This window comes from Tasmannia lanceolata, unplaced genomic scaffold, assembly GCF_043159265.1.
Source record: "Tasmannia lanceolata isolate RefF3 unplaced genomic scaffold, GAP_Taslan_0.1 ptg000013l, whole genome shotgun sequence".
In the NCBI taxonomy this organism is placed as follows: domain Eukaryota; kingdom Viridiplantae; phylum Streptophyta; class Magnoliopsida; order Canellales; family Winteraceae; genus Tasmannia; species Tasmannia lanceolata.
Window position 1 is genome coordinate 13,929,090 of NW_027518690.1, and position 26,941 is coordinate 13,956,030.

Consider the following 26,941-nt stretch of genomic DNA (forward strand, 5'->3'; position numbering starts at 1 on the left):
TTTCATAACCCGGGTTTAGTTCGGGTCAGGGGTTGGCGGCTTGGGTAACCTGACCTGTGTGAAACCCGACATCTTTTATTGTCTTTGATTTTTGCAAGCTTAGAAACTCGGGTCGGGTCGAACTTGGGTAGGGTCGGGGTCGGGTTCGGATTGAGCAAATGGTCCATCGGGTCCAGGAAGAAAAACAGGCAAGCATATCATCCCTTCTCCTCTTCTTCACTAGTCCTCTATTTGCTTGCCACGTGTCTACGATTCTATGCCTCTAGAGACTTCTAGGTGAACTCGACGTACCGTCTCAAGCACAGCATGTACAACACGTGTCACACTTTCTAACCCTCCGATTAAAACGGACGGCTTGGATAGAAAGTTGACTCTATTTTCTCTTGATTTGGCCTCCTCCAAATTCATCTCTCTCAGAGTTCTAAAAACCCTAAAAACCCTAAAAAACCATTCATTCACCAAGATGGCTACGAACACTGTAAGCAAAATTCTTGATTTTTCCTCATTCTATGCCTTTACTTGTATCGATCTTCATCTAATTGTGATATTTTTCATCTTTCTCTAATCATATTTGTTCATCTATGTTGTGTATAGATCGAATCGGAGAACGGGAAACGGGAATTGAAACATCTAGGGTTCATAAAGATTGCTGCGATCAACGCCTTCATATTTGTAATTAATTTATACGAGTATGCGAAGGAGAGATCGGGGCCTCTTAGATCTGGAGTTTCTGCAGTGGATAGTACTATTACGACGATTGTTGGCCCTGTTTGGGAGAAATTCGGAGCCCTAGCTGAAGATCTCCTTGTCTTTGTTGATAACGAGGTTTGTTTGTTCTCTCTTCTTTTAGGGTTTTTTATCGTATGTTTTAATAATCTGTTGAATCTTTGGTCTTTTCATTTATCTTTCTTGAATGCATACTCGTCTTAATCCTTGTTTTTATTTATGGAAATGGAACTGTACTTTATTCATTGTTTTCTTGATTTTTGTTCTTTTAATCTTCATAGTTTCTTTAGTTAATTCGTGTATTTTTAATTGTTGATGTTGAATTTGATAATTACAGTGGGTTTTAGGGCGCTATAGAATGTGAATCTTTGCGGTAGTCCCTATATACGATGCTATTAATCGATAATTTAAATTTGAGCCGGGTAGATCCTTTCTCCTTCTTCATGAAAATTTTCTGAAGGATTCATTTGCCGACCCCAACTAGTTTGGGACAAATTCTTAGTTGAGATGAGTTGAGTTTAACGTTTTGTGGGTTGGTGATGTTAGAGATAGCAAAAAGTCTACCTCGTTTTACCCAATTGTGTTTGATAATGTCTCATTACTATTAATATTATTGTTTTTTTGTAATCATTGGTTTGAAGGGAGTCTGGAATTGACTCTGAAATTCTTTTGGAATTCATGTAGAATGTCCAGACATTTTGATGATTGGTCTCATGTTTCCTTTTTTGGTTTAGTAAGAGATAGTTTTCATTGTTTTGTGGTTCAAAAGTAGTTGATTCAGTATAATAGTCATGGGACGAATTCTTTGGACGTCAGGCTGGTGTCCAATTGAAATAAATTTTTTTTATGCAATGGATTTTTGCTGTATGAATTGATGAAAGTTTTAGGAAATTTGACGTACGGGGGACAAATAATACACAAAATATCATAGGGGTCTGGGTTTGTCGAAAATGACACATGGGGGTCAAAACCCGGTTTACGAAAATTTGCATGACGAAAATGCCCCTCTGGCAGAAAGAGAAAAGCTTACAGTGATTTGACTTTGAAATAACGTTTCAGTTTTCTCTCTTCTCTCTTCCCTTCTCTTCGTTCGTCTCTGTTTATTTTCTTCCTCCTCTCCTCCGGCAACAGCGATCTCGACGGCGATCTCGACGGTGATCTCGACGTTCGTCTCTGTTTTCTAATCCTGGTATGTCGTTTCTCTTTTATTTTATTCAACTGTTATTTATTTTTTTTTAAAAAGGAAAATGAGGTTGAGAGAGATGCAAAAGCGAGGGAAATCCTTTCTTCCTTCGCCGGAAGTTGGCTGAACATCCATTGATTCCGGCAACCTTTCCGAAATCCTTCTTTCTTATTTCTGTTATTTATTTCTCTTTTATTTTATTCAATCTGTTATTTATTTTTTTTAAAAGGAAAATGAGATTGAGAGAGATGCAAAAGCGGGGGAAATCCTTTCTTCCTTCGCCGGAAGTTGGCTGAACATCCATTGATTCCAGCAACCTTGCCGGAATCCTTCTTTCTTATTTCTGCTCACTGATTTCCCTTCATATTCCCATTTTCTTTTTCATGCTGTGATTTGTTAGTCACATCCGAGATTCGGTCCCTGTTTAATTTTTCTTTGAATATCATCTCTATTGAGCATTGGCTAAAACAAATGGCCATGATTTGATCTTGCAACTGATATTCATCTGGCGATTTAAAAAGAGGAAAAGTCTATGGTTCGCTTCTGTAAAAATAGCGAAAGAAAATATCCAGGTGGGTCATGGCAATGCTTCAATGAAAAATATCCAGGCCCCCCTTTACTACTAGTAACCCAATGTAGGTAGTTGGAAACCCCCGAGTGTGAACTTCATGACCACGGTTTGTAGTTGATGGGCCCTCCATGGGGACTTCTATCCCATTTAAGGGCCCATAATACCTTCTTGATGAATACCATGTAGAGCTCCCCTATGTTGCCCTTCAAAACCCTCTTTAGGTACTAGTAACCCCACCTAGGTAGCTAAAAACCCTTTTCTGTGAACTTGTGGACCATGGTGGGCAGTTGATGGGGCCTCTATGGGGACTTCTTCTACCCCATTTAAGGACCCATAACACCTTCTTCAATACCATGTGGAGACCCATGTAATGCCCTACAGAGTTCCCCTTTGCCTACCAGTAACCTAATATAGGTAGCTGGGAACCCTTGAGTGTGAACTTCATGACCATGGTTTGTAGTTGATGGGGCCTCTATGGGGACTTTTTCTACCCCATTTAAGGACCCATAATACCTTCAATACCATGTAGAGCTCCCCTATATTGCCCTTCAAAACCCTCTTTAGGTACTAGTAACCCCACCTAGGTAGCTGAAAACCTTTTTTCTGTGAACTTGGGGACCATAGTGTGCAGTTGATGGGGCCTCTATCGGGACTTCTTCTACCTCATTTAAGGACCCATAACACCTTCTTCAATACCATGTAGAGCTCCCCTATATTGCCCTTCAAAACCCTCTTTAGGTACTAGTAACCCCACCTAGGTAGCTGAAAACCCTTTTCTGTGAACTTGGGGACCATGGTGGGCGGTTGATGGGGCCTCTATGGGGACTTCTACCCCATTAATGACCCATAACACCTTCTTCAATACCATGTGGAGACTCATGTAATGCCCTACAGAGTCCCCCTTTACCTACTAGTAACCCAATATAGGTAGCTGGGAACCCTTGAGTGTGAACTTCATGACCATGGTTTGTAGTTGATGGGGCCTCTATGGGGACTTCTTCTACCCCATTTAAGGACCCATAACACCTTCTTCAATACCATGTGGAGACCCATGTAATGCCCTACAGAGTCCCCCTTTACCTACCAGTAACCCAATATAGGTAGCTGGGAACCCTTGAGTGTGAACTTCATGAACACCGTTTGTAGTTGATGGGCCTTCTTTAATACCATGTGGCTATGAAGCACGGTACGGGTACGACACGACACGGGTACGTAGGTACGTGATTTGCCAAAAAAACCGGGTGCGGGTACGTTTGGGTACGCCGAATATAATAATATATTTTAATATTTTATTATATATTGATAAAAATTAAAAAATAATAATTGTAGAGCAATCAAATAACAATAACATCACCAAAATGGAAAATTCTAATATTACTCTTTATTTCTTAAGTGATTAAGTTCCATATTTTATAACATGAGGCATCAATACATCATTCATTAGAAAAAAAAGTCTGTCACCAGTGTGTTGAGTAGTGCCTGACAAGATGAATAATTTTTAGAGACCAAATTATGAGATTTTTTTTACCGGACTTTTGGGATTTAATAATGTTTGGACAAAATAGATTTTATAAATTTTTAAAATTTGAAAAATACCCCACCGTTTGGAAGTTAAGAAAGTTAAAATTTTGACCCGACCCTTTTTCTTTGAATTTTGTACTAGAACTGAAGAGTTGACTTTTTTTCCTTTTAGATTTGGGTGTTGAAACTATTTTTAATAAATCCAAAAGGGGGGTATTCCGTTATTTACATGTAAATCTTAAGTAAATAGACAATAAAATAGTAAAGACACGTACCCGACACGCAAAATTAGTTTTTTTATTTTAAAAAAAAAGGGGATACGTACCCCGGACGTACCCGGGGCGTACCCGGACGTACCCGCACCCCATACATGTCGGGTGCAGGTGCGGGAGCCCCGGGAGAGTACCCGTGCTTCCTAGCCATGTGGAGACCCATGTTGATTGTTGAAGCAGTCATGGTTCACTTGTTTATCGTGGATTTCATTTATTAAATTATTGGTCCAATGGTGGTCATTGAATTCCAATAGCTAGTGCTTATCTGCTTTCTTTCTCAAAAGGTCTGATGCTATGAGTTTTTTTTTTAAAGTCATGTGAGCTAATACTCGCCCGATGCCCATGTGGATCAGAATTTTAACAGACCTCCTAATCTGTTTTGGGGGTTTGTCCTTGTTGTTGTGCTTTGAGAAAATTCATATAGAACACTGATCTTTGCACTTATTGGTCAGCTCTTTTGTTTCTTGTTTGCTTTGCTTGATATCTAAGAAGCCAGACCTTAGAGGTTACAGACACGATACATATTTTCAGCTTAGTATGAGAATTGTAATAAGTGTTGGTTTGCTTGCTAGCTAGCTTTTCTTCATAATCGTAGTGATTGGGAATATGAGTTTATGCTATGGGTTGGATTTTATTGATTTTCTTGCTAATTTCTTTTAGAGATGATGATGATCAGAATTTTAATGATGGTCAATATAACTGAGTTTTTGGGTTATGAATTGATCTCAGTGATTTTGATTTGGTTGTTCATTGCCATACAGTTTTTATCCGGTCAGGAGCCATTGCAAAGCCTTGAAAGATGTTGATGCAAAAGAGTGATAGACTGAAAGTAAGGAAGTCTCCAAGAAGGTCAGAAAGGAGTTTAAAAGGGGAGAGGAAAATGGGAGCTGTGAAGAAGAGACGAATTAGTGTGTATGTTGTTAATTCTATCAATCATAGTAAGTTAATTCATTTACCACATATATTTTGGCGATGTAATTTGTTTTGCAGACTCCATACGTCCCAGCACGATGTTCTCCAGCTTCTTTCAAATCGGCAATGGACAGGATAAAGTTGAAGCCAGTCCATTTTGATGCCATAGAAAAGACTCATTTTCAACATCTGTTTGGCATGAAGGACATTATGATGCACAAGCCTCTGATAAGAGCTATCCACGATAAGTGGACTCCTGCCACTAAGAAGTTCACGTTAGGGAGTATAAATGTCTCATTCCTTCCAAGAGATGTTGCATTGACATTAGGACTGCCACTTAGTGGAGAGAGAATGGAGGTGGTGAGGGTTCTCTCATTCGACAGGACAAAACCCCAACATAAAGTGCATGGCTGGCCATTTCCAGAGGCCAACGTGAAGGCATCGGTTATCGAGAATGAGATTACAGCAATATAGTTAGAGAACGAAATCAAGCTTCGATAGAGAAGACCCTCAAATATGTTCTCCTGTATCTTTTTGCGTCTGTCCTTTTCACAAAAAGCGCACATTGAGCTGACGAGCTGTTCTGGCCCTACATCGACGACATAAGAAAGATTGGCAAGTATAATTGGGCGATGGCAGTGTATGACTGGCTGGTAGATTACTTAGACAGAGTCAGCAAGGGTGGCAGGTACCTTGGTGGCTGCTCGTTGGTAATTCAGGTAATTTGGACTCATGACGTTTAATATTCTAACTGCGCTGTTTATAGTATGATTAACATGGTGTTTCATATGTATGCAAGTATGGTTATACGAGCATACCACATTTTGGATTCCCACCAAACCAAGTGCTCGTCCACGTGTGCTTAAATGGGACTGGAAAGCAAACGAATCAAAGACATCGATTAGTGGAGCAGAAGAAGATAAAGAAATCGGAGGTGAGATATTAAAAATTTGTTAACGTATATATCAATACGACTATCTTGTTAACTGACTATCTTTTTCAAAAATTCAGGTGCTGGTGACATTGAAAGTATCTCTGTTAGAGAAGTCACAGTACCTAAAGGATGAGGTAATGCAGTCGAGCAGGACTATGTTGCCTATGTTATTTTATTTTACTTGTTGATATTTTAAATTTGATCATTGACTGTCATGTTTAAACATTAGGATGTTGAGGAGACAATGGAGGCCGATAAGGAACACTTGGAATCCGAGGGGATAGTTTTGGGAGTAGAAAGTGAATTGAAGAAAGAAAGTAGTGAAGATGACTGGAAGCATATAAAAATTTTGGCGAAAGAGAGAGAGATGTAGTGGATAGACGGTGGCAGATGATTAGAGCAGCATGGGAAGAAATAAGAAAAAGAGAGGAAAATGTTGGAAAAAGAGAGGAAGATGTCGGAAAGATAAAGGAGGAATTGAAAAAAGGATGTGAGCGTATGCGGAGAACAAATGAAGGGACAGGGGGGAGAATGGAGAGGGTTGAGGAGGAGAGGAAGGGCGAAAATGCATCTCTAGGTGCACGATTATCCTCGCAGCTGTGCGAGGATTGAACGGATTTAGCTGATCTTGGATGTGACATGGATGCAGCCGCCACCCTAATAGATGTATCGTCTCAGTACCCCAAGTCACATGAAGAAAGATTCGGCACCACACACGAGGTGATCGTTAAACCTTTGCAACGATTGTTCGAAAATGGAGGTAAGCAAGGAAGTGGCACCATCTACTGAAGTTGAGCTGAAAGTGAGGGGTCCAAAGGATGGGATGGTGGATTCCGAATTAGGGAGCATTGTAAGGGGTGTGAAGATGGATGGAAGGAGTTGGAAACCTGGGAGAGCCAGAAAAAGCCCCTACTTACCAGGGAAGACCTGAAAGAGGAGGCAGAAGGAAGGGAAGAAAGAGGGGGAGGACCCCAACATACCTAAACCACCCTCGTAGAGGGAAATGATAAATTCACCCCTTTTCTTTACATAGGACAGCCAACTACAGTGTATGTGGCAATTAAGACCGTTGAATCCTCCTCACGTGAAGTCAATCAGCTCCTCTACAGTCGCAGATACATTGTAGTTATCTGTCCCAATTAAAAAACAGGTGTGGATATATCACTTCCCTTAATAAATGGAATGGCTTCATTATATTGCCTACTTTTCAATGATCCAATCCGTTCATTATCTGCACCCATTTGTGGATAGGTCATGCCTAGCCATTTTCTCTCTTGGATGAGCCTAATCACAAATTATAGAAACCTCTACTGATCTGAGGGTTAGGATCATCTCATGGAGATGATTTATGGCAATTAAGACCGTTGAATCCTCCTCACGTGAAGTCAATCAGCTCCTCTACAGTCGCAGATACATTGTAGTTATCTGTCCCAATTAAAAAACAGGTGTGGATATATCACTTCCCTTAATAAATGGAATGGCTTCATTATATTGCCTACTTTTCAATGATCCAATCCGTTCATTATCTGCACCCATTTGTGGATAGGTCATGCCTAGCCATTTTCTCGCTTGGATGAGCCTAATCACAAATTATAGAAACCTCTACTGATCTGAGGGTTAGGATCATCTCATGGAGATGATTTATGGGGTACTACCTATTTACTTTGTGGCCTATCAAATGAATGGTTTGGATCATCCTAACAGTGGGTTTTAGGTATGTTGGGGTCCTCCCCCTCTTTCTTCCCTTCCTTCTGCCTCCTCTTTCGGGTTTTTCCTGATAAGTAGGGGCTTTTTCTGGCTCTCCCAGGTTTCCTACTCCTTCCATCCATCTTCACACTCCTTACAATGCTCCCTAATTCGGAATCCACCATCCCATTTACATGTTGGGGTTTTGTCCTGTCGAATGAGAGAACCCTCACCACCTCCATTCTCTCTCCACTAAGTGGCAGTCCTAATGCCAATGCAACATCTCTTGGAAGGAAGGGGACATTTATACTCCCTAACGTGAACATCTTAGTGGCAGGAGTCCACTTATCGTGGATAGCTCTTATCAGAGGCTTGTGCATGATAATGTCCTCCATGCCAAACAGATGTCGAAAATGAGTCTTTTCTATGGCATCAAAATGGATTGGCTTCAACTTTATCCTGTCCATTGCCGATTTGAAAGAAGCTGGAGAACATCGTGCTGGGACGTATGGAGCCTGCAAAACAAATTACATCGCCAAAATATATGTGGTAAATGAATTAACTTACTATGATTGATAGAATTAACAACATACACACTTACATGTGTTCGTCTCTTCTTCACAGCTCCCGTTTTCCTCTCCTCTCCTTTTAAACTCCTTTCTGACCTTCTTGGAGGCTTCCTTACTTTCTCTTCTTCACAGCTCCCGTTTTCCTCTCCTCTCCTTTTAAACTCCTTTCTGACCTTCTTGGAGGCTTCCTTACTTTCAGTCTATCACTCTTTCACATCAACATCTTTCAAGGCTTTGCAATGGCTCCTGACCGGATAAAAACTGTATGGCAATGAACAACCAAATCAAAATCACCGAGATCAATTCATAACCCAAAAATTCAGTTATATTGACCATCATTAAAATTCTGATCATCTTCATCTCTAAAAGAAATTAGCAAGAAAATCAATAAAATCCAACACATAGCATAAACTCATATTCCCAATCACTACTATTATGAAGAAAAGCTAGCAAGCAAACCAACAATTATTACAATTCTTATACTAAGCTGAAAATATGTATCGTGTTTGTAACCTCTAAGGTCTGGCTTCTTAGATATCAAGCAAAGCAAACAAGAAACAAAAGAGCTGACCAATAAGTGCAAAGATCAGTGTTCTATATGAATTTTCTCAAAGCACAACAACAAGGACAAACCCCCAAAACAGATTAGGAGGTCTGTTAAAATTCTGACCCACAAGGGCATCAGGCGAGTATTAGCTCACATGACTTTAAAAAAAAAACTCATAGCATCAGACCTTTTGAGAAAAAAAGCAGATAAGCACTAGCTATTGGAATTCAGTGACCACCATTGGACCAATAATTTAATAAATGAAATCCAAGATAAAACAAGTGAACCATGACTGCTTCAACAATCAACATGGGTCTCCACATGGTATTAAAGAAGGCCCATCAACTACAAACTGTGGTCATGAAGTTCACACTCAAGGGTTCCCAGCTACCTATATTGGGTTACTGGTAGGTAAAGGGGGACTCTGTAAGGCATTACGTGAGTCTCCACATGGTATTGAAGAAGGTGTTATGGGTCATTAAATGGGGTGGAAGAAGTCCCCATAGAGGGCTCATCAACTGCCCACCATGGTCCCCAAGTTCACAGAAGTGTTTTCAGCTACCTAGGTGGGGTTACTAGTACCTAAAGAGGGTTTTGAAGGGCAATATAAGGGAGCTCTACATGGTATTGAAGAAGGTGTTATGGGTCCTTAAATGGGGTAGAAGAAGTCCACATAGAGGCCCCATCAACTACAAACCATGGTCATGAAGTTCACACTCAAGTGTTCCCAGCTACCTATATTGGGTTACTAGTAGGTAAAGGGGGACTCTGGAGGGCATTGCATGGGTCTCCACATGGTATTGAAGAAGGTGTTATGGGTCCTTAAATGGGGTGGAAGAAGTCCCCATAGAGGGCCCATCAACTTCCCACCATAGTCCCCAAGTTCACAGAAAAGGGTTTTCAGCTACCTAGGTGGGGTTACTAGTACCTAAAGAGGGTTTTGAAGGGCAATATAGGGGAGCTCTACATGGTATTGAAGATGGTGCTATAGGTCATTAAATGGGGTAGAAGAAGTCCCCATAGAGGCCCCATCAACTGCCCACCATGGTCCCCAAGTTCACAGAAAATTGTTTTCAGCTACCTAGGTGGGGTTACTAGTACCTAAAGAGGGTTTTGAAGGGCAATATAGGGGAGCTCTACATGTTATTGAAGAAGGTGTTATGGGTCCTTAAATGGGGTAGAAGAAGTCCCCATAGAGGCCCCATCAACTACAAACCATGGTCATGAAGTTCACACTCAAGGGTTCCCAGCTACCTATATTGAGTTACTGGTAGGTAAAGGGGGACTCTGTAGGGCATTACATGGGTCTTCACATGGTATTGAAGAAGGTGTTATGGGTCCTTAAATGGGGTAGAAGAAGTCCCCATAGAGGCCCCATCAACTGCCCACCATGGTCCCCAAGTTCACAGAAAAGGGTTTTCAGCTACCTAGGTGAGGTTACTAGTACCTAAAGAGGGTTTTGAAGGGCAATATAGGGGAGCTCTACATCGTATTCATCAAGAAGGTATTATGGGCCCTTAAATGGGGTAGAAGAAGTCCCCATAGAGGGCCCATCAACTACAAACCGTGGTCATGAAATTCACACTCAGGAGTTTCTAACTACCTACATTGGGTTACTAGTAGTAAAGGGGGGCCTGGATATTTTTCATTAGAGCATTGCCACGACCCACCTGGATATTTTCTTTCGCTATTTTTACAGAAGTGAACCATAGACTTTTCCTCTTTTTAAATCGCCACATGAATATGAGTTGCAAGATCAAATCATGGCCATTTGTTTTAGCCAATGCTCAATAGAGAGGATATTCAAAAAAAAATTAAACAGGGACCGAATCGCGGATGTGACTAACAAATCACAGCATGAAAAAGAAAATGGGAATATTAAGGGAAATCAGTGAGCAGAAATAAGAAAGAAGGATTCCGAGAAGGTTGCCGGAATCAATGGATGTTCAGCCAACTCCCGGCGAAGGAAGAAAGGATTTCCCCCGCTTTTGCATCTCTCTCAACCTCATTTTTTTTTTAAAAAATAAATAAATAACAGATTGAATAAAATAAAAGAGAAACGACGTACCAGGATTAGAAAACAGAGACGAACGTCGAGATCACCGTCGAGATCGCCGTCGAGCTCGCCGTCGAGATCGCTGTTGCCGGAGGAGAGGAGGAAGAAAATAAACAGAGACGGATGAAGAGAAGGGAAGAGAGAAGAGGGAAAACTGAAACGTTATTTCAAAGTCAAATCACTGTAAGCTTTTCTCTTTCTGCCAGAGGGGCATTTTTGTCATGCAAATTTTCGTAAACCGGGTTTTGACCCTCATATGTCATTTTCGACAAACCCAGACCCCTCTGATATTTTGTGTATTATTTGTCCCCCGTACGTCAAATTTCCAAAGTTTTAATTAACTGATAATGTACAAAAGTCTGATGACGTTGATATGTAGTTCGTGATCCACCTCACTGATGTTGTATTCAATCACATGGGGTTTTCCGTATCACTGATATATGTATTGTATCACATGGAGTGATCCACCTCATTGATATATGATTTAAGAGTAATCCTACTTTTTCTTGTTTTTCTTTGATGCAAAGATTATGTTGGGATCTTTTGCTTCTGTGAGTTTTCCACCTTCATTCCCTAAAATCTAAGCCCTTTTTTAGTTTTTAGCCATCCCGTCATTGTGTTTTTAAGGCTTGACATGAACAAGAAGAAGGGATCTTTATTTGCTAGATTTCTGCTTTGAGTTGCTAGCTGTGGATTAGATTGTGAAATTGCCGGATCAAGATGTTCTCGTGTTTGTTTGACACCCCATCAGTGAGGATGCTGAGGGAACAGAAACCCTAGCTCCAGTTACTGCTCGTGCTCATAAGGTCACAGACGATGCAATGAGGGAACATAAACCGTAGCTCTATAAATCATAAGTAGATGAATTGTTGAATTCATGGTTGGGCATAATTTCTTTAAAATATTGGAATATTTATCAACTCTTTTGGAAACACTGGTCGGTTCTTGGCTAAATCAAGTGTCTGGGCAGCTACTTAGATGTTGGAATATTTACCAACTCTTTTGGAAACTCTGCTTGGTTCTGGCACAATCAAGTGACTGGGCAGCTAAGTTGACAGAGCAGCTTCTTTTGAATAGTGAACCCAATATTTACTCGTGCTATTTTTTATCCTGTGGTCATCTATTTCTCCATGTTTGCCATTTATGCCATTCATTGATGATATCTATTTTTATCGGGTTTATCTGCTCTTACTCTTTTCAAATTCAATTATTTTTCTCATTAAAAAAATTGCATATCCATTCATACTCTTTTCTATCATTCAAAACAAAAATTTTTTTGCATATTTTCTCTCATTTGATGGAGAAAATTGCATGGTTGGTGGCACAAACTGATCTTGAAAATGATTTTGAATGATATTATATAGGATTCGGAAATCTTCAGATGCATATGATGGTGTTACACACTTCGTAACATGTGTGTGACCTATGTTATGTGACCTATGTTACATGGATTCTTCTAAATGGGTACTCGAAGTACCCGTGTCAGGCACATCCCCAATTCCGCTAATTTAGGATTCACTGAGACACTTCTAGGTTTCTTTTGCCTGTTTTTTCTGAGTATGTTTACCCCAACTTTTCAATTATGGAATTACCACATGTTTTTACTTTAAAATCCTAATAGTAAATTTCTTAAATGAAAATACAGCATTAACTCTATTTAACCTATAGTACTTGTTATAAGCATATTATTATGTAAAAAAATTAAATTTTGATTCTTGATTAACATATTTTGGGGAAACCACAAGCGTATTTTTTGAGGTTTGACGAATCCAACACTCAATATCCGTGTCGAATTCCGACACTCGTACCCATACTGATGCAACAGAGTATGACCCTTGGCCTTATGCCATCATTCTGCTCGTGGCTTGATGGGTTTTTTTCTTTTTCTTTTTCTTTTTTAAATGGTTGGTGGTTTCAGGTAGATAAAGCTGGAAAGAAGTTTGAGCAGCAAGTGCCGGCTTTGCTAAAGAACGGAATCACGCAGACCCAATCCGTAGTTCAAAGGGCATTACAGCTAGCCCATGAACTTGCATCCAAGGCTCGTACTGGCAGCGTGTCTGAGGTTGCGAACACCAACGAAGTTATCAAATGTAAGCAAATTGCAGAGCGACAACTATTGAAGTTGTGGTTTGCACTGGACCAGGTGACCCTCTTTCACATGGCGGCAGAGATGGCTGTTCCGACTGCTGCCCGCTGGCTTGACAAGTACAACCATTTGGTCACCGACATGTCTCAGAAGGGTTTCCCCATTTTTACATATCTCCCCCTCATTCCACTCGACAGAATAGCCAAGAAATTCAAAAGAGAAGAAGCAGCAAAAGGAGGTGCCGCCGCCGCCGCCGATGGTGAAGAAGCATCGCGTTCGAGTGACTCAGAGTGAAGAGGAGGTTTGGTGTGGTATGTGTAGGTTTGCTGCTGCTGTTGTGTTGAAAAACCCATCTGTTTGAGAACTTCTATTTAGTTGATATATGAAAATGTAAATAGATGCCTGGTTATATATGGGAGCCGTCCAAAACAGAAAAGAGCAAAGGGTGTTGTCTTGATATTATTATTCTTGCATGTTTTCTACAAGCCAACATTCTCTCCCTTTTGTTTCAAGTCCAGATATGCTATAATTGACATGTTTATTTTAGGGATTTTTGCCAATTAGTCCCTGATTTGCACATTATTGCTGAATAGTCCTCATATTTGCTAGTTAGTCCCTTATTTTGGAAAATAATTGCAATACCATCCCAAAAGCAAACGGCACTTCCATTCTCTGACAATCTCATTCTCTCTCTACCATTGCACACATGCTCTCCACTCGTCTATCGTGTTTATGACTTCTTTTTTTACATTAAAAAGGATGACCCATGAAAGAAAATGGGATGAATATGCTGTTTTCCTTGTTTAGATCTTTGAACAAGTAGGCCCATTGCATTTAGGAAAGATATGTATGCTTATGCCAAGACATCATATAATGTATGTTTCAAGAAAAAAAATCACGTAGGTCCACTTTGTTTGAAGATCCAAACGGTTCATTTGTTTCGCCTCAATGTAAATAGACCTTGCCCGAAAAATCATCTCCATAGGATGATCCTAACCCTTTCGATTGGTGTCGTCCCTCAACAGAATAGAGGGATCAGATCATCCAATGGGGATGATTTTTGAGACATAGCCTATTTACATTGAGCCTTTAGATTTGAATAATTGAGCATTTTTGTTTTAAATATTGAATTGCACGCCACCACCTGGCTAAAGCTTAGTGTTATCTAGAAGGTGCAATTTTGGCCTAGAACCCAACCATGGGCCCCATTCATTTATTGGGCCCTACCATGGATAGGTAGCCCTCGAAAATTTCCCTTCAAACGATCTCAACTTTGACCAGTGGCCAACCAAAGGTTGGCGCTGCTAAAACAATATAAGCCTACAATCCGGATTTAGTACAAAAGCATCCATTGATTGGAGGGTTAAGATTGTCCAAAGAGTTTGGGACATGCTGTGTGGCCCACCGGATGATGTTTTTGGATCATTCAACAAATGTTTGAACTTTCACAGTTTTAGTGCTCTTATTTTAGGTGGGGATACCATATCAATTCCTCATACATATGGTGTCTCTTAAGGAACATGTTTGAATCCTTATGCATGCCTATTTTATGATTTTACATGCACGTTAAATGTGACTGAAAAAGGTATTTTGTGAGGTATGATGGGTGTATATGCCTATGAACAACATTTCTTATTCACTTTAGTTTGTGGTTAAGCCACATTGGAGGAAACCAACAAAGAAGAAAATAGGGTTGTGATTCTCTAAGCTTGGTAAGCTCTCCACCTTAGCCGAGTATCGAGCTCGGGTTATATTAAGTTCACACCCCTCATCTTTCCTGGACTGCTCTATCTAGTGTAATTTGACTACTCTTTTTACACTACGGGGGGTGGTCCAAGTAACAAATGGGGTTCCAAAAAAGAAGTGACATATTTTGCCTCCCCCTTCCACTCCCTGGACAACCCTTTTAATGTATATATATAACGAGCCGAGCTCGAGCGAGCTTCCGAGCCCGAGCCAAAATTGACACCCTTAACCTTGGCATATTTGAATTGCAATAAAAAAAACATTTATGACTAAACATGCTCTCCACCTCGGCATGTTTGGATTGCCAGAAAAAACATTTATGACTAAATACTAAAATGTTCATAATTTAGAGTAAACAATGGAAATTTTAGAAATCTGTGAGCCCAAGGTTGTGTGCTCATAATGGGTATGCAAAAGTGCATCATTGATATTTAATCCACCTGAATACTCTTAAAAAATTGGATCAAATAAAATGATTTGCGCCTCGGTTACAAGGATATGTATGACTGCAATGTATGAGGATTATATGATCCTGTGATTATTGGGTCGATACATCACTTTAGAGACCAGCAGTAACTTTGCACAATTGTAACAAATTTGATTTTCAACTCTATAGTTCTAGGTTTGGGTTTTACAGAGAATGTACTTCTCTTTATTTCCCCCCTAGGTTTGGGTTTCCCGAATTTGTTCTATCCCTTACCTTCCTCTCCTCCCTTTTTGAAGAATGAGTCCTTATGTACACAATCAATTTTATCTTTATGTGCATAGTCAATCTTGGCTGAGTATGAGTATAATTTTCATTTCCAAATCTATAAGTTAAACTTATTTATTCTTTTTATTATGTTAAGTTTTAAAATAACAACCCTAGTTGCCATGATTTAACTCAAAATTTAAATAGCGAAATGATATCACCGCCGCAATGTTTTTATATTTAATTTAAAGCTTCTTGTCTTTTAGTATTTAAACGGCTGTCAAATGGTAATTACAGTTCCCAAAACGCTTTGGCAAGCCGGTTAAAGAAAGAAACAACAAGCTAGGACCATGGAAAATTAAAACATGATCGTGTTGATATCATTCCCCTTTAAATAATGAGTTTTTATATGGTGCCCGACCGTCAAAATCCAAGGGAACCACCTGCCCTTGGATTTTGACGGTCGGGCATCATATAAATTCTCTTAAATAATATAGAGTTAGGTGATTGATTGAAAATTACTATGTGATATTTTGATCAAATTCAGTGAAAACTGTCATTCGAGAGGGTGAGTGTACATTGATGGGGTTGAATATATACATTAAAAGTCACTTTTTTTTGTAATTCCTCGTCCCACTTCAAACAAATATCCCAAAATGGTACTTTTCATATTGATGTCGAACAATACAATTTCAAATATTTCGTAGCCCTCATACCAGCGGTCTTAGACTCTGCAAATTGTAGGGAGGAATATCGAGATATGTGGTTTGCAAGCACATTGTTCACTAAATAAAGAACTCCAATATAGAGTGGCATGCTTGCAGGTCAGAGGGTTTAAATCTCTCTCTCTCTCTCTCTCTCTCTCTCTCTCTCTCTCTCTCTCATACTTGCTTTCGTCATAATCTCCTTGTCAATCGTCATTAGTACCAGAGCACCAAAATAACATTGTTGCACCAAATTGCCATGTGGCACCAAAGCTTGGTGGTGAACCACCATGAGATTTTAACCCTCAGCACCATTTGCGCTTGCATAGGTATCTTTTCTTATTTACTATTAAATAAAGTTGATTTACTTCAAAGAAAATATTATTGTTTGTTAGTTCACGATCAAACTTCATACTTTCGTTGTGTATCAATCTGAAATTAATATACGTTCCTCAAAATAAAAATGACTTTCACTATAATCTCATAGTCAATCGCCATTAACATCAAAGCACCGAGATAACATTGTTGCACCAAATCGCCATGTTGCACCAAAGCTGTGGTGAACCAGCATAAGATTTTAACCTTCTGCACCATGAGAGAGAGAGAGAGAGAGAGAGAGAGAGATTAGGATTTTGGGTTTCCAAAAAAATCTAACTTGTTTTCTCAAGTGACTGTTTTTGCCAATCTCTTCAACATTCAATGCTAATGAACGAGAGGGGATAAGAATATTTGGTGGAGATATGAATAAAAATGATGTTTCAGGGTGCATTACTAAGTTGTTTTCCTATCACTTGAGATAACTAATCCAAAAGTCTAAGAGGGATATTACGAATAGTTATCTTAGGCCTACTGATATATGCACTACCATTTTTTATAATTGCACTAAATCATCTAGTCTTTTATTATTTAAGCAGCTGTCAAAAGCTATTATAGTTCCCCAAAAAACTCTCGGAAACCAATTAAAAAGGAAAAGACAAGCTCAGTTTGTGCAATTATTAAAACATGAACATGGTAGTAAACATCAGTAGCTTTATCTTATCATTTCTCAAGTTCAACCACCTGAGGAGTCATCTACTTAAAGCTAATTTATCATGTGACTCAGTATGATTCACTCTCTTTCATATTCCAAGCGGACATGTAATGCAATTAAGATAATTCATCAATTGTAAAATAATGTTTATTCTATGAAAATATCTTTTTATATATATAAAAAAAGAAGGGATTTGCTAGGGACAATCCCAGAAGGCATTTCGTGGGCGGTCTGTTGCGTGAGAAGCAGCCACATAGGCTTACTTTTCAATAGATTTTGTCTTTATCATGAGGTGGCTGATCTCTCGTGTAACAGACCGTCCGCAAAATGCCTTCTGCTACGGTGCCTAGCAATTCCCTAAACAAACTACATGTGAGTAAAATATTAAATATGCGAAGGAAAATTTATATTTAAGTGGACGCTATCAATGGCCGATATTTATCCATCTCATCGTGGCTCTCTGTTCCTGCTTGAGCTCTAATGGCCATGATCCAACATCAAACATGACCAAATGTTGTTGAGAATACCTTGGTCATGTAATATTAGCCCCTTGATCCATAAAAACTGTTTATGATTTTGCCAAGAAAAGTTAAATCGTTGATTTTTGTTGTGGGCCCACCAATCTGGATGATCTAAACCATTTATTTGTTGGTCTTCACTAGACCTGGCAAACGCGACCCGTGCCAGCGAGTTGACCCAACCCACCCGCAAATTTGCCGGTACGGGTCGGGTTTTTAGTGACCCGTCAAAACCTATCCGCGGGTGACCCAACCCGCAAAAGCAAGGGTCGGGTCGGGTCAACCCACGGGTTTTTGGATATTTTTTAACATTTTTTATTTTAAAAGAGAAAATGAGATCAAGGGCTAAGATCAGAGCTAGGGTTTTAAAACTTAAAAGAGAGTTTCTCATTTTCTCTCTTTCGTTTACACTGTTTAGATTAGGGGTGCAACTTGGGTCGGGTTGAACCCGAATTTGGGTTGGGTTGGGTTGGGTTGGGTTAAGTTTTTTTTAAAATCGGGTTGGGTTGGGTTGGGAAAAATCAACCCGAATTGAAAATCGGGTAGGGTTGGGTTGGGGTGTCGGGCAACCCGACCCGACCCGAAACCCGATTTCCAATTCTGATATGTATAAAAATTTTACTTCTATGTTTGTTTTGTCATTATACAACTCAAATCTAGAAAGAAATAAAAAACTTGGTAAAAGTTGTCCTAATTAACCCTCTTGTTGGGGAACATCTAATGACTAGGATGAGATGGAAATACAAAAATAAAATGGAGAAATCAAACAAATGGTGAAATCGGGTTGGGTCGGGTTGAGAAAATTACAAATCGGGTCGGGTCGAGTTGGGTCCAGTCGGGTTGGGTTGCAAAAATGGGTTCCTCGGGTTGGGTCGGGTTGGCCTCAACCCGACCCAACCCGACCTGAGTTGCATCCCTAGTTTAGATAGGGTTTGAGTCTTTGAGACGAGTAGACTTGAGAAGAAACGAACGGAACTGCTGAAGCTTGAAGAGGGCTTGAACAACTTTACAATAACCTTCACTCCTCTGTGCTTGCATCTTGAGAGTAGCTTATGCATATTGCTCACTTGTTTTAGGTTCTGATACTCCCACAACCTCTGGTATCTGATGCGTGATGTTAATATTTATTACCTGCCATACGCAATCCATCATAAGTCCAATTCACATCACATTGAAAATATGACACCTCATTAGAGAATAGAGTTCCTAAGGTGTCACCTCATATAGCTTATATGAGGTGGCGCTCACAAAACATAAAGGGCCCTGTAGACACCCCATTTTGACCGTGCCCTAATCCCTTCAGTTTGAGCAAAACCTCATCAAATGATTGAGTTAGGGTCCTAAATTTCACCCTAAGCTAGTTTAGAGTCCCAGCTAGCTCCCTGCAAAATTTCGTCAGAATCCGAGTGCGTTTGCCTAGCAAACGAACCGCGAGAAGATCATAGTGCAAACCGGAAGAGGGGGGGTGAATTTATCCTGTGAGAGACGTGCCCGAGCCGAATAAAACAGAAATGGCGCGCGCGCAAATCAATTTTTTCGCGCGCTTCATCCATCTGGGTGCGGATATCAATCCCAAAATTTTATATAAATACCATCTTAAGTTCATTTTCGAAGAAAAAAAAAATCTCTACGGAAAGAGAGAGAGAGAACGAGAGGTTTTTCTTGTTTTTCCGATTCCGATCATCTTCTCCGTTCAATATTCCGGTCGAAGCTCCAGCCAAGGCTTCTTTTTCTTCGTTTTTTCTATTTCTTTCTCCTCTTGATCTCAAAACCTAGAGAACTGGATCTCGTCTGATCCAAACCCTAAATCCTATTTTCTTCTTCCTTCGATCGTTGTTTCATCTTCTCTGACTAAGTTCTTACCTGATTCCGGCTAGATTCTAACTAGTCATCGTTAACAGCAATCTCATCTCTTTTATCCTCTGTTAGATCCTTACTTTTTGGCACTTCTTCTTCTCCGATTGACTTCTGCTTCAAATTCGTTGATTTCTCATATTCAAAACCTCAGATCTGCTCATCAGAACTGTAGATCTGTTCATACAAAGCCTCATATTTGTAAAAAAAAAAAAAAAAGAAAAGAAAATTAGAGCATCAGAGAGAGAGAGAGTAGATTAGAGTATTGAAACGCCTAACCTTCATGATTTTCTTTTCCCAATCCTCTCCTCCGGTGGATCTGGCAAGGCTCTGCCAAAAGCCTTCTTCTCCGAGCAGATCTGCTAGCTTCGGTGAGCTCCGATCTGGATTGAGGATGAAAGCGAATTTTTAAGAAATATTCAAGGAAGAAATTACAGCAAATTTTGATTATAATCTCCATCAGGTAATCTTCTATTTTTAATTTGCAGAAGGAATAGATGTTTGAATGATGAAAATTTGTTTTGGTACGTTCGATTGTTCTACTATTTGAATAAAAATTACTTGCCTCGAATTATGTTAAATAGCTAGATTGTTAAGATTTTATTGTTAAAATGATTTTTCAATTTATCTAAGAACTAATTTTATATTAGGTTCTGTATGCGAAGAGATGAAAATTTATTATTTACTAATTTCCTGTTTGAAGAGGTATTTGCACTTTATTAAAAAAAAAAATCGTGATTATCTGAGTCCTTTTGATTTTATAATTTGAAATGTTTTTTGTAAATATGATTCTTTATAGATCTATGTTTTTTTTAAAGCACTGGTTTTGGTTCTCTAGGTTTTAATTTCTCTCATGTTCATTTGATTTGAATTTCTGAGTATTTATGTACGAGAGAGAGTTTATGCTATTGATTTTTTTTTAGTTGCAATGTTTTCATATTATTTATTTATTTATTTCTATTTTTATTTTTATTTTTATTTTGCTAATGATGTAACTCTATAGAACCCCTATGGATAAGGCCAGGATAAAACTTCTAGAAATTTGATGATTAAGCTCTTTAGCCTTAACCTGTGTGATTGTATATATTTCTCTTGTTGTACTGAAAATTGTTGCAAGTTCCAGCCCCAATTTCTTCTATATTGTCTTTAGTTTTGGATCCACCCCAAATCCCTTTTAATTGGATATCATAGCCATCACAGGTCTCTTGATCTATCATTTTTTATTTTATTTCAATGTTGATAGGTTTACAGACCTTTACTTTTAAAACATGATATCTGTATAACTTGTTGTATAACATGTTCATGTGTTTTGACCATCTTTTTACATTAGCATGCTATGTACAGGTTATCACTGTAGGAGTTGATGGATGAGTTTTGCACAGATAATTTTTGCATGCACAGAATATTTTTTTACATGGGTTAAAGGATAATATAAAGCTCTAAATTGGTCTGATTATTATGCTAGTATATGATAAAATTGAGTACTATTTGAGAGTCAATAGTGTGACTGTTGGTTATCCTCAAAAGATAGTCATGTATTTGTATTTTGATATGAAGAACATGATCTGTAATGGGTATGTCTATGGCTTTTGTTAACGAGTTCAATGATTAGCTAAAATAGTAGCATTGACAATTATATTATTTGTAATCCTCTTGGGTTTAAAGAAATCGAATAGCTGTTAGCAATGGTGTTATCATGTTTGAAACAGTAAGTTATTAATGCCCTCTTAAGGAGTTATCTGTCTAATTGGACTTTATATTCCCTGTTTCTCAATCGTATAAAAAAAAAATGCTGGTTATTGAGATTAAGGCATTAACTTGATATTGTATGGTCAATGTGCTTCTGTTAATTTGTTTGGGACACATAAAATAAAGCTGAGATTCTATCCGAGACCTATTAGGTTGACATTTTTGTAACCTCTAGTGATATTTCCTTTGTCAAGGAATTATGATTTTGTGAATTTTTGTCAAGTGGCCTGAAATAAATGTGCTAGACAATTTGGAATAACCTCATCTGTATGCATTCTTTTGATGGGTTTAGATGCCGACATTTGTTGATTTTGTCATAAAAAAAAATGAACATAACCCCTGCTTAGTTCTTGTGAAGTCTTTTCTCTTTTTTTAGGTTTGTCTTCACATAGATAATTCCCCTTATTTTGAAATGATAACTGTGCTGGTAAAATGAGTTAAGTTCCTTAATAAAGCTCTTTATTTTCATTCCCTAACTCAGTCCTTAGTATTGAGATATGCAGGTTAGCTCCTTTTCATTCGTTCATGACCTGAGTTGCTCATTTATTTTACTAGTTTTTTTTTTTAGTGAGTTTTGATATGTATTAAGATGAAAATTTGAAATACTAGAAAATTTGATATTAATATAAGAGCAGGCAAGAGAATGTGATTTTGTCGCTTTTATTTAAATTGTGATGTTTTAAATGTGTGTTTGAGTGGGCGATGAAGGCGCTAGCTTAAGCCCATTTTTAGATGTTTTTTTATTTAAATAAATTGTTTAAATAGGAAGAAGGAGATCAGATGACTACTCTATTCGATATTATCGACATGAGTACTGTCTGATTTCAAGGCGGGATGTGGAAATATTATCATGTGTATTATGATATCAGATGATTACTTTAGCATCATCTGATTTCATCCCCATATTGGGGTGGTGTGTGTGGTTGGGAATAGAAGTGTTGCTATTGTTTACTTTTATTTTATTAGGCTATCCAGCGGCTGGTCTGGACTAATTAATGTTATTTATCATTTTATGATTGCTATTAGATTATATATTTTTCTTTGCTTGGCAATTGATTTATTTTTAGAATAAAATTTGCGATTATCTGATAGCCTTTTCTTCTCTTTTTGATAGACTAACACAGTCTTATAGATTTCTGTTAAGATTCTTTGATATTAGAATTCCCTCTCGTTGAAAGGGCGATGAAGGCGCTAGCCCAAGCCCATCTCTAGGGGGACTTGCACAGTCCAAATAGCATTCTATTTTCTCAAAAGACTTGCCTAGTCTTTTAGATCCAAATCTTTGGAGACAGGCATTGTCTCATTAATGAATCAACCTAAGTTAACCTCTAGAAGACTACCTCTAGTCTCATAGGTCTTAAACCCTCCTTTTTGTGCGTTGTTTGGTTTTGGGAGAACACCTTGCTCGGCTTGGCATCATACCCCTTACCTTATGGGTATTGGGTTGCACATTTGTTGCACCCTAGGGCTAGGTAGCTGTCCGGCCCGGTTGGGTGTTTTACCTAAACCAAATAGGCACAAGGTCTCTTTTTCCTTGTTCGCATTTTTTTTCCTCTATCCTACCTATATGTCTAAGAGACTTGCCCAGTCTCATTCTATTAGCATCCTCATCTTTGTGCATCATTTGGTTTTGGGAGAACATCCTACTCGGCTTGGCATCATACCCCTTACTCTTATGGGTATTGGGTTGCACATTTGTTGCACCCTAAGGCTAGGTAGCTGTCCGGCCCGGCTGGATGTTTTACCTTTGCTAAATATGCACAAGGTCTTCCCTTATTACTTGTGAGTTTTATCTTAGCTTGATAGTCTCACTAGCACCCTTCTTTATCTCTTTTGCTTTTAGGAGACAGGCTTTGTCTCATTAGCAACTCCTTCTTAGAATCCTATTTTCAGAGTCAGTCTTTAGCCTAGGAATCTGTCCTTAGTTAGAGAATCTGTTTTTCTTTCAGGAGTCAGTCCTATCATCATAGGGGTTAGGATTTTATCCAACCTCTCATCAAATCTTGTGTTTTTCTATCCGCTCTTGCAAGGTATAGGATGCTGTCCAACCCTTGCAGAGCTGTGTTTTCTGTTCTTTTCCCCCGCAAAGCATAGGATGCTGTCCAACCTTTGCAGGATATCGAGAGTCTGTCCTCCCCTTATGATGATAAGATTTGTCCCCCTTGAGTCAAAAGCACTTAAAAACCACAAAAACATCTGAATAACCAAAAATCTCAAAAATCTTGAGTCATTAGGAGTAGTTAGGGAATTCTGTTTCGAACTACGTTGGCTTGATCCTCTTCCACGAGGTACGTAGTGCAGCTTGAGATTCTTATCTCAGGTCCAGCCAAACCTTTGTAAATAAATCATTTACCCATTTTAAGAAAAAATACCAAAAATCTTCAAAACCTTGTTTTCAACAAGATCTTCCTCTAGAGTTAGGAGTTTGTCCTAGTTAAAGAGTTTTAGAGTTTTGAGTTTGTCTTTGATGTGTTGTGTGGTTTGTTTATGTTTGTGTTAGAGTTAGGAGTTTGTCCTAGAGTTATAGGAGCGCCTCCGTCCAGTCAGTTGGCGATTCATATCGCCGAATGATGATTAAGTCTTGGATACGCTAGTGATCCCATTGTTTCCCTTAGGGCGTACAGCCTAGCTACACATAGATTATAGGAACCACCTGCATTAGCTTAGGGCTAACCTGCATTTAGTTAAGGCATATAGGGTGTCCTAAAATCTACAATCCATTGGAATTTAAATAATCACACAAGAAGCTTTAAGAACTAGTCCGGTCTTTTAGATCGAGTCTAGGATAGAGGTCTAGATGTCTTAGGCATCATAGCTTAGAATAGGTGCGAAGAACTACGTTGCCTTGATTCTCGTGGAGGCGGGGATACGTAGGCTTCTTTGGATGAACATCAGATCATCTAAAGACTCGGGCCTAGATATAGATTAGAGTCTTAGGGTTGTATAGTATCGAGTCATTTTTCTATGTCTTGCAGTGTTTTCTTACTTTATTGCGCAGACCTTATACTTTTTTGGTATGTCGTGCATGTGTTTGTTCATCAGAACTTAGACACCCATTAGGCATGTCACTTATAACCTAGCTATGCTTAGGTGACACATGTTTCTTTTATTTTATCTTGTGTGCCTTTGATTGCATCTCCGAGACATGCATGATTAGATAGACGTCTTCTCGGAGATATTCATTCCCATTCCATATGATTTTCGCCCAAAGCTCTTCAAAATTATTAAGTAAATGGCATAAGAGACCAGGTGTTTGCACTTGGGCGGATGAGGTGCTCTTTAGACCTTCCGAATTCGTAACCAGGCACGAACCTTATTTTATATCTCTGGTTATCCGTTGCAACAGAGCATAGTATGGGATCCAGGGCCCATTTGCCTTTTTCCTTGGATGGCGACTCTTCTTTGTTTAAGGTACGCCTCGAATCTGGGCTAATCCCCGAATCGAGAGGTATCTCACCTTTGTATCGCCACTCATGCTGTGAGGGGCACTTCTTTCGAGAGTTCCTTGGTAGAGCTCTCCATTCACGTGGATGATCCTGAGACTGACTCGTGTGGGGGCACACGTCCCTCACCGCGGACTCTCTCGGATCGGGGTCCACAGGCTGGCGACTCTGCTGGGGATTCCCTTGGAACATTGCCTAACTCTGTTAAAATGCCATTTGTTATTAATTTTGAAGGATTTTGAGCTAAAATCATTATAAATGAGAATGTAATCGCTTAGAATCCAGGGGCACCAAATAGGTGTTTAAAACAAGGGATTCACACACTACACAACATACATCATTTTTTATTTTCGTTTTTCTTTTATTGATTTTGTTATTATGGGCTCCACGGGATAGATACAATGCGTGCCAGATGGGATGTCATTACCCTACTAGTACTATTGTATCTATTTCCAAGCTATGCGCCAGAGCTGCAGCCGTAGACACTGGGTGTGCTGGTGTTCTACAGCAGCCGATGAGCGATGAACATACTCTGTATAATGCTGGGTGTGCTGTCATTATACATCAAGGGTATGGTCATAAGCATAGTACCCTGCAGAAATGCCTGGGCCTTACTTTTATTTCATTATATTATGTATATATATTAGCTGCTCCCTTTAGAACCAAAATTAGGGAACCCTTGCTAGGACACTATATATATGTACTCATATAGGACGAACATGTGCGACCAGCATATGTGAGCCTAGGATAGAAGTCAGCTTACCCATGTAGTGTAGAAGGGCAAGTCACGCCGTGATTGCCCGCCGCGTTATCTAGTACACTCACAGACACTTTTAAGTCAAGATTTTCTTGGCTCTGCTAGATCAGGTTAGGGCTGGTGCCCCTGGTTAGGGTATGTATGTATATATGTACGTGCATGTATTATATCTATTTGTAGATTAGGACCTGTATCCTAGATTAGGTTTCCGTATCTATCTCAGGTCGTGTATTCCTTCGGACCTGATCGATGACATTGCTTTTACTTGGTCGTCACCTGGGTCGTGATCTATCCTGTGATTTTTTATCATATGATTATTCCAGTATCTTAGGTTTATGTCCAGAAGATTTCTTAATCTATTATCATCAGTTAGAGCTTTCTTGTTCTTTCAGTTGTGGGTTTAGCCGATGACTTTCTTTTATCACCTTTTATGGCCATGGTCTAATCCCTGATTCCTCGTTGTCCTGATCGGCCTTTCTGCTAACCTGTTAGACCAGGGTCTGTCTGTCAATAGAATTTTCTGGTCTAACTATCAGCTACATAGCTTCATTCTTCAGTCTTCCAAAATGGTTAATCGTTTTCCCCGGTCTTTATCCTGATCATGGTCTATGTTTTTGTCTCCTGAGTGTATGGTAGTGTTCCTTCGTACATGTATTACTCATTGAGTCGATGTACAGTTTTGCCATCTTCTTGTACATACCCTATTTGTCGAGTCGGTCGTTCAGATTAGGCCCTTTTTGCAGTAGATATTCCAAATCTGATTCATCCTATTTGCAATCTTTTGATGCATTTGATAGTGTTTCCTCTACTTGTGTTGGGGCTATATCTGTCATTTCGTCTTCAGATTGTACGAATCTTTTCTGTATATTTCGGTTTGGTTGTTCGGTTAGATTAGAACCCTACTTTCCAATGAGGGATTCCTGGTTTAATCACTTGTATGTACATTATCTCAAAGTCACCTAATTAGTGGTCTATAATTGATCTTCTTATGGCCAATGATCTATTCATTTCCCTCGGATCATGAGTTCATTCGGGTTGAGTACACAGATACATGTCATATATGTATATTATCCTTCGACTGTGTACTCATTTTTTTGATATGCCAAGGGTTCATGCTGCGTATGGAAATTACTCATTGTGTTAGATTTTGCTATTTGCATGTTTTGTCTTAGATGTGGTTGATGGTTTGTCCGCTATCTCTGTGACCATGATCTACCGTTATCGATCATCTTGATCATACAGTTGTCAATGTCCATCATCAGATTTGAGATCCAGTCTATGACCTACTTCTGTCATTTTGTGGCCGTGGTCTACTTTTCTGATCTATTCGAAAGTCTATGATTATTGATGAGCAAAATCAGTGTCGCCAGTTGTATCCTTCCCATA

General features: G+C 39.1%; 2 protein-coding genes across 2 annotated transcripts; both read left to right on the forward strand.

The window, feature by feature from the left end:
• Nucleotides 1-319: 319 nt before the first annotated feature.
• LOC143889856 (Rubber elongation factor protein (REF)) lies at nt 320-13,615 on the forward strand. Its single transcript, XM_077394230.1, has 3 exons — nt 320-478; nt 595-825; nt 12,896-13,615. Exons 1-3 carry the CDS (start codon nt 464-466, stop codon nt 13,355-13,357), a joined length of 708 nt encoding a protein of 235 aa, XP_077250345.1. The 5' UTR covers nt 320-463; the 3' UTR covers nt 13,358-13,615.
• LOC143889857 (uncharacterized) lies at nt 3,615-7,861 on the forward strand. Its single transcript, XM_077394231.1, has 4 exons — nt 3,615-5,904; nt 5,985-6,119; nt 6,197-6,253; nt 6,349-7,861. Exons 1-4 carry the CDS (start codon nt 5,818-5,820, stop codon nt 6,490-6,492), a joined length of 423 nt encoding a protein of 140 aa, XP_077250346.1. The 5' UTR covers nt 3,615-5,817; the 3' UTR covers nt 6,493-7,861.
• Nucleotides 13,616-26,941: the final 13,326 nt, after the last annotated feature.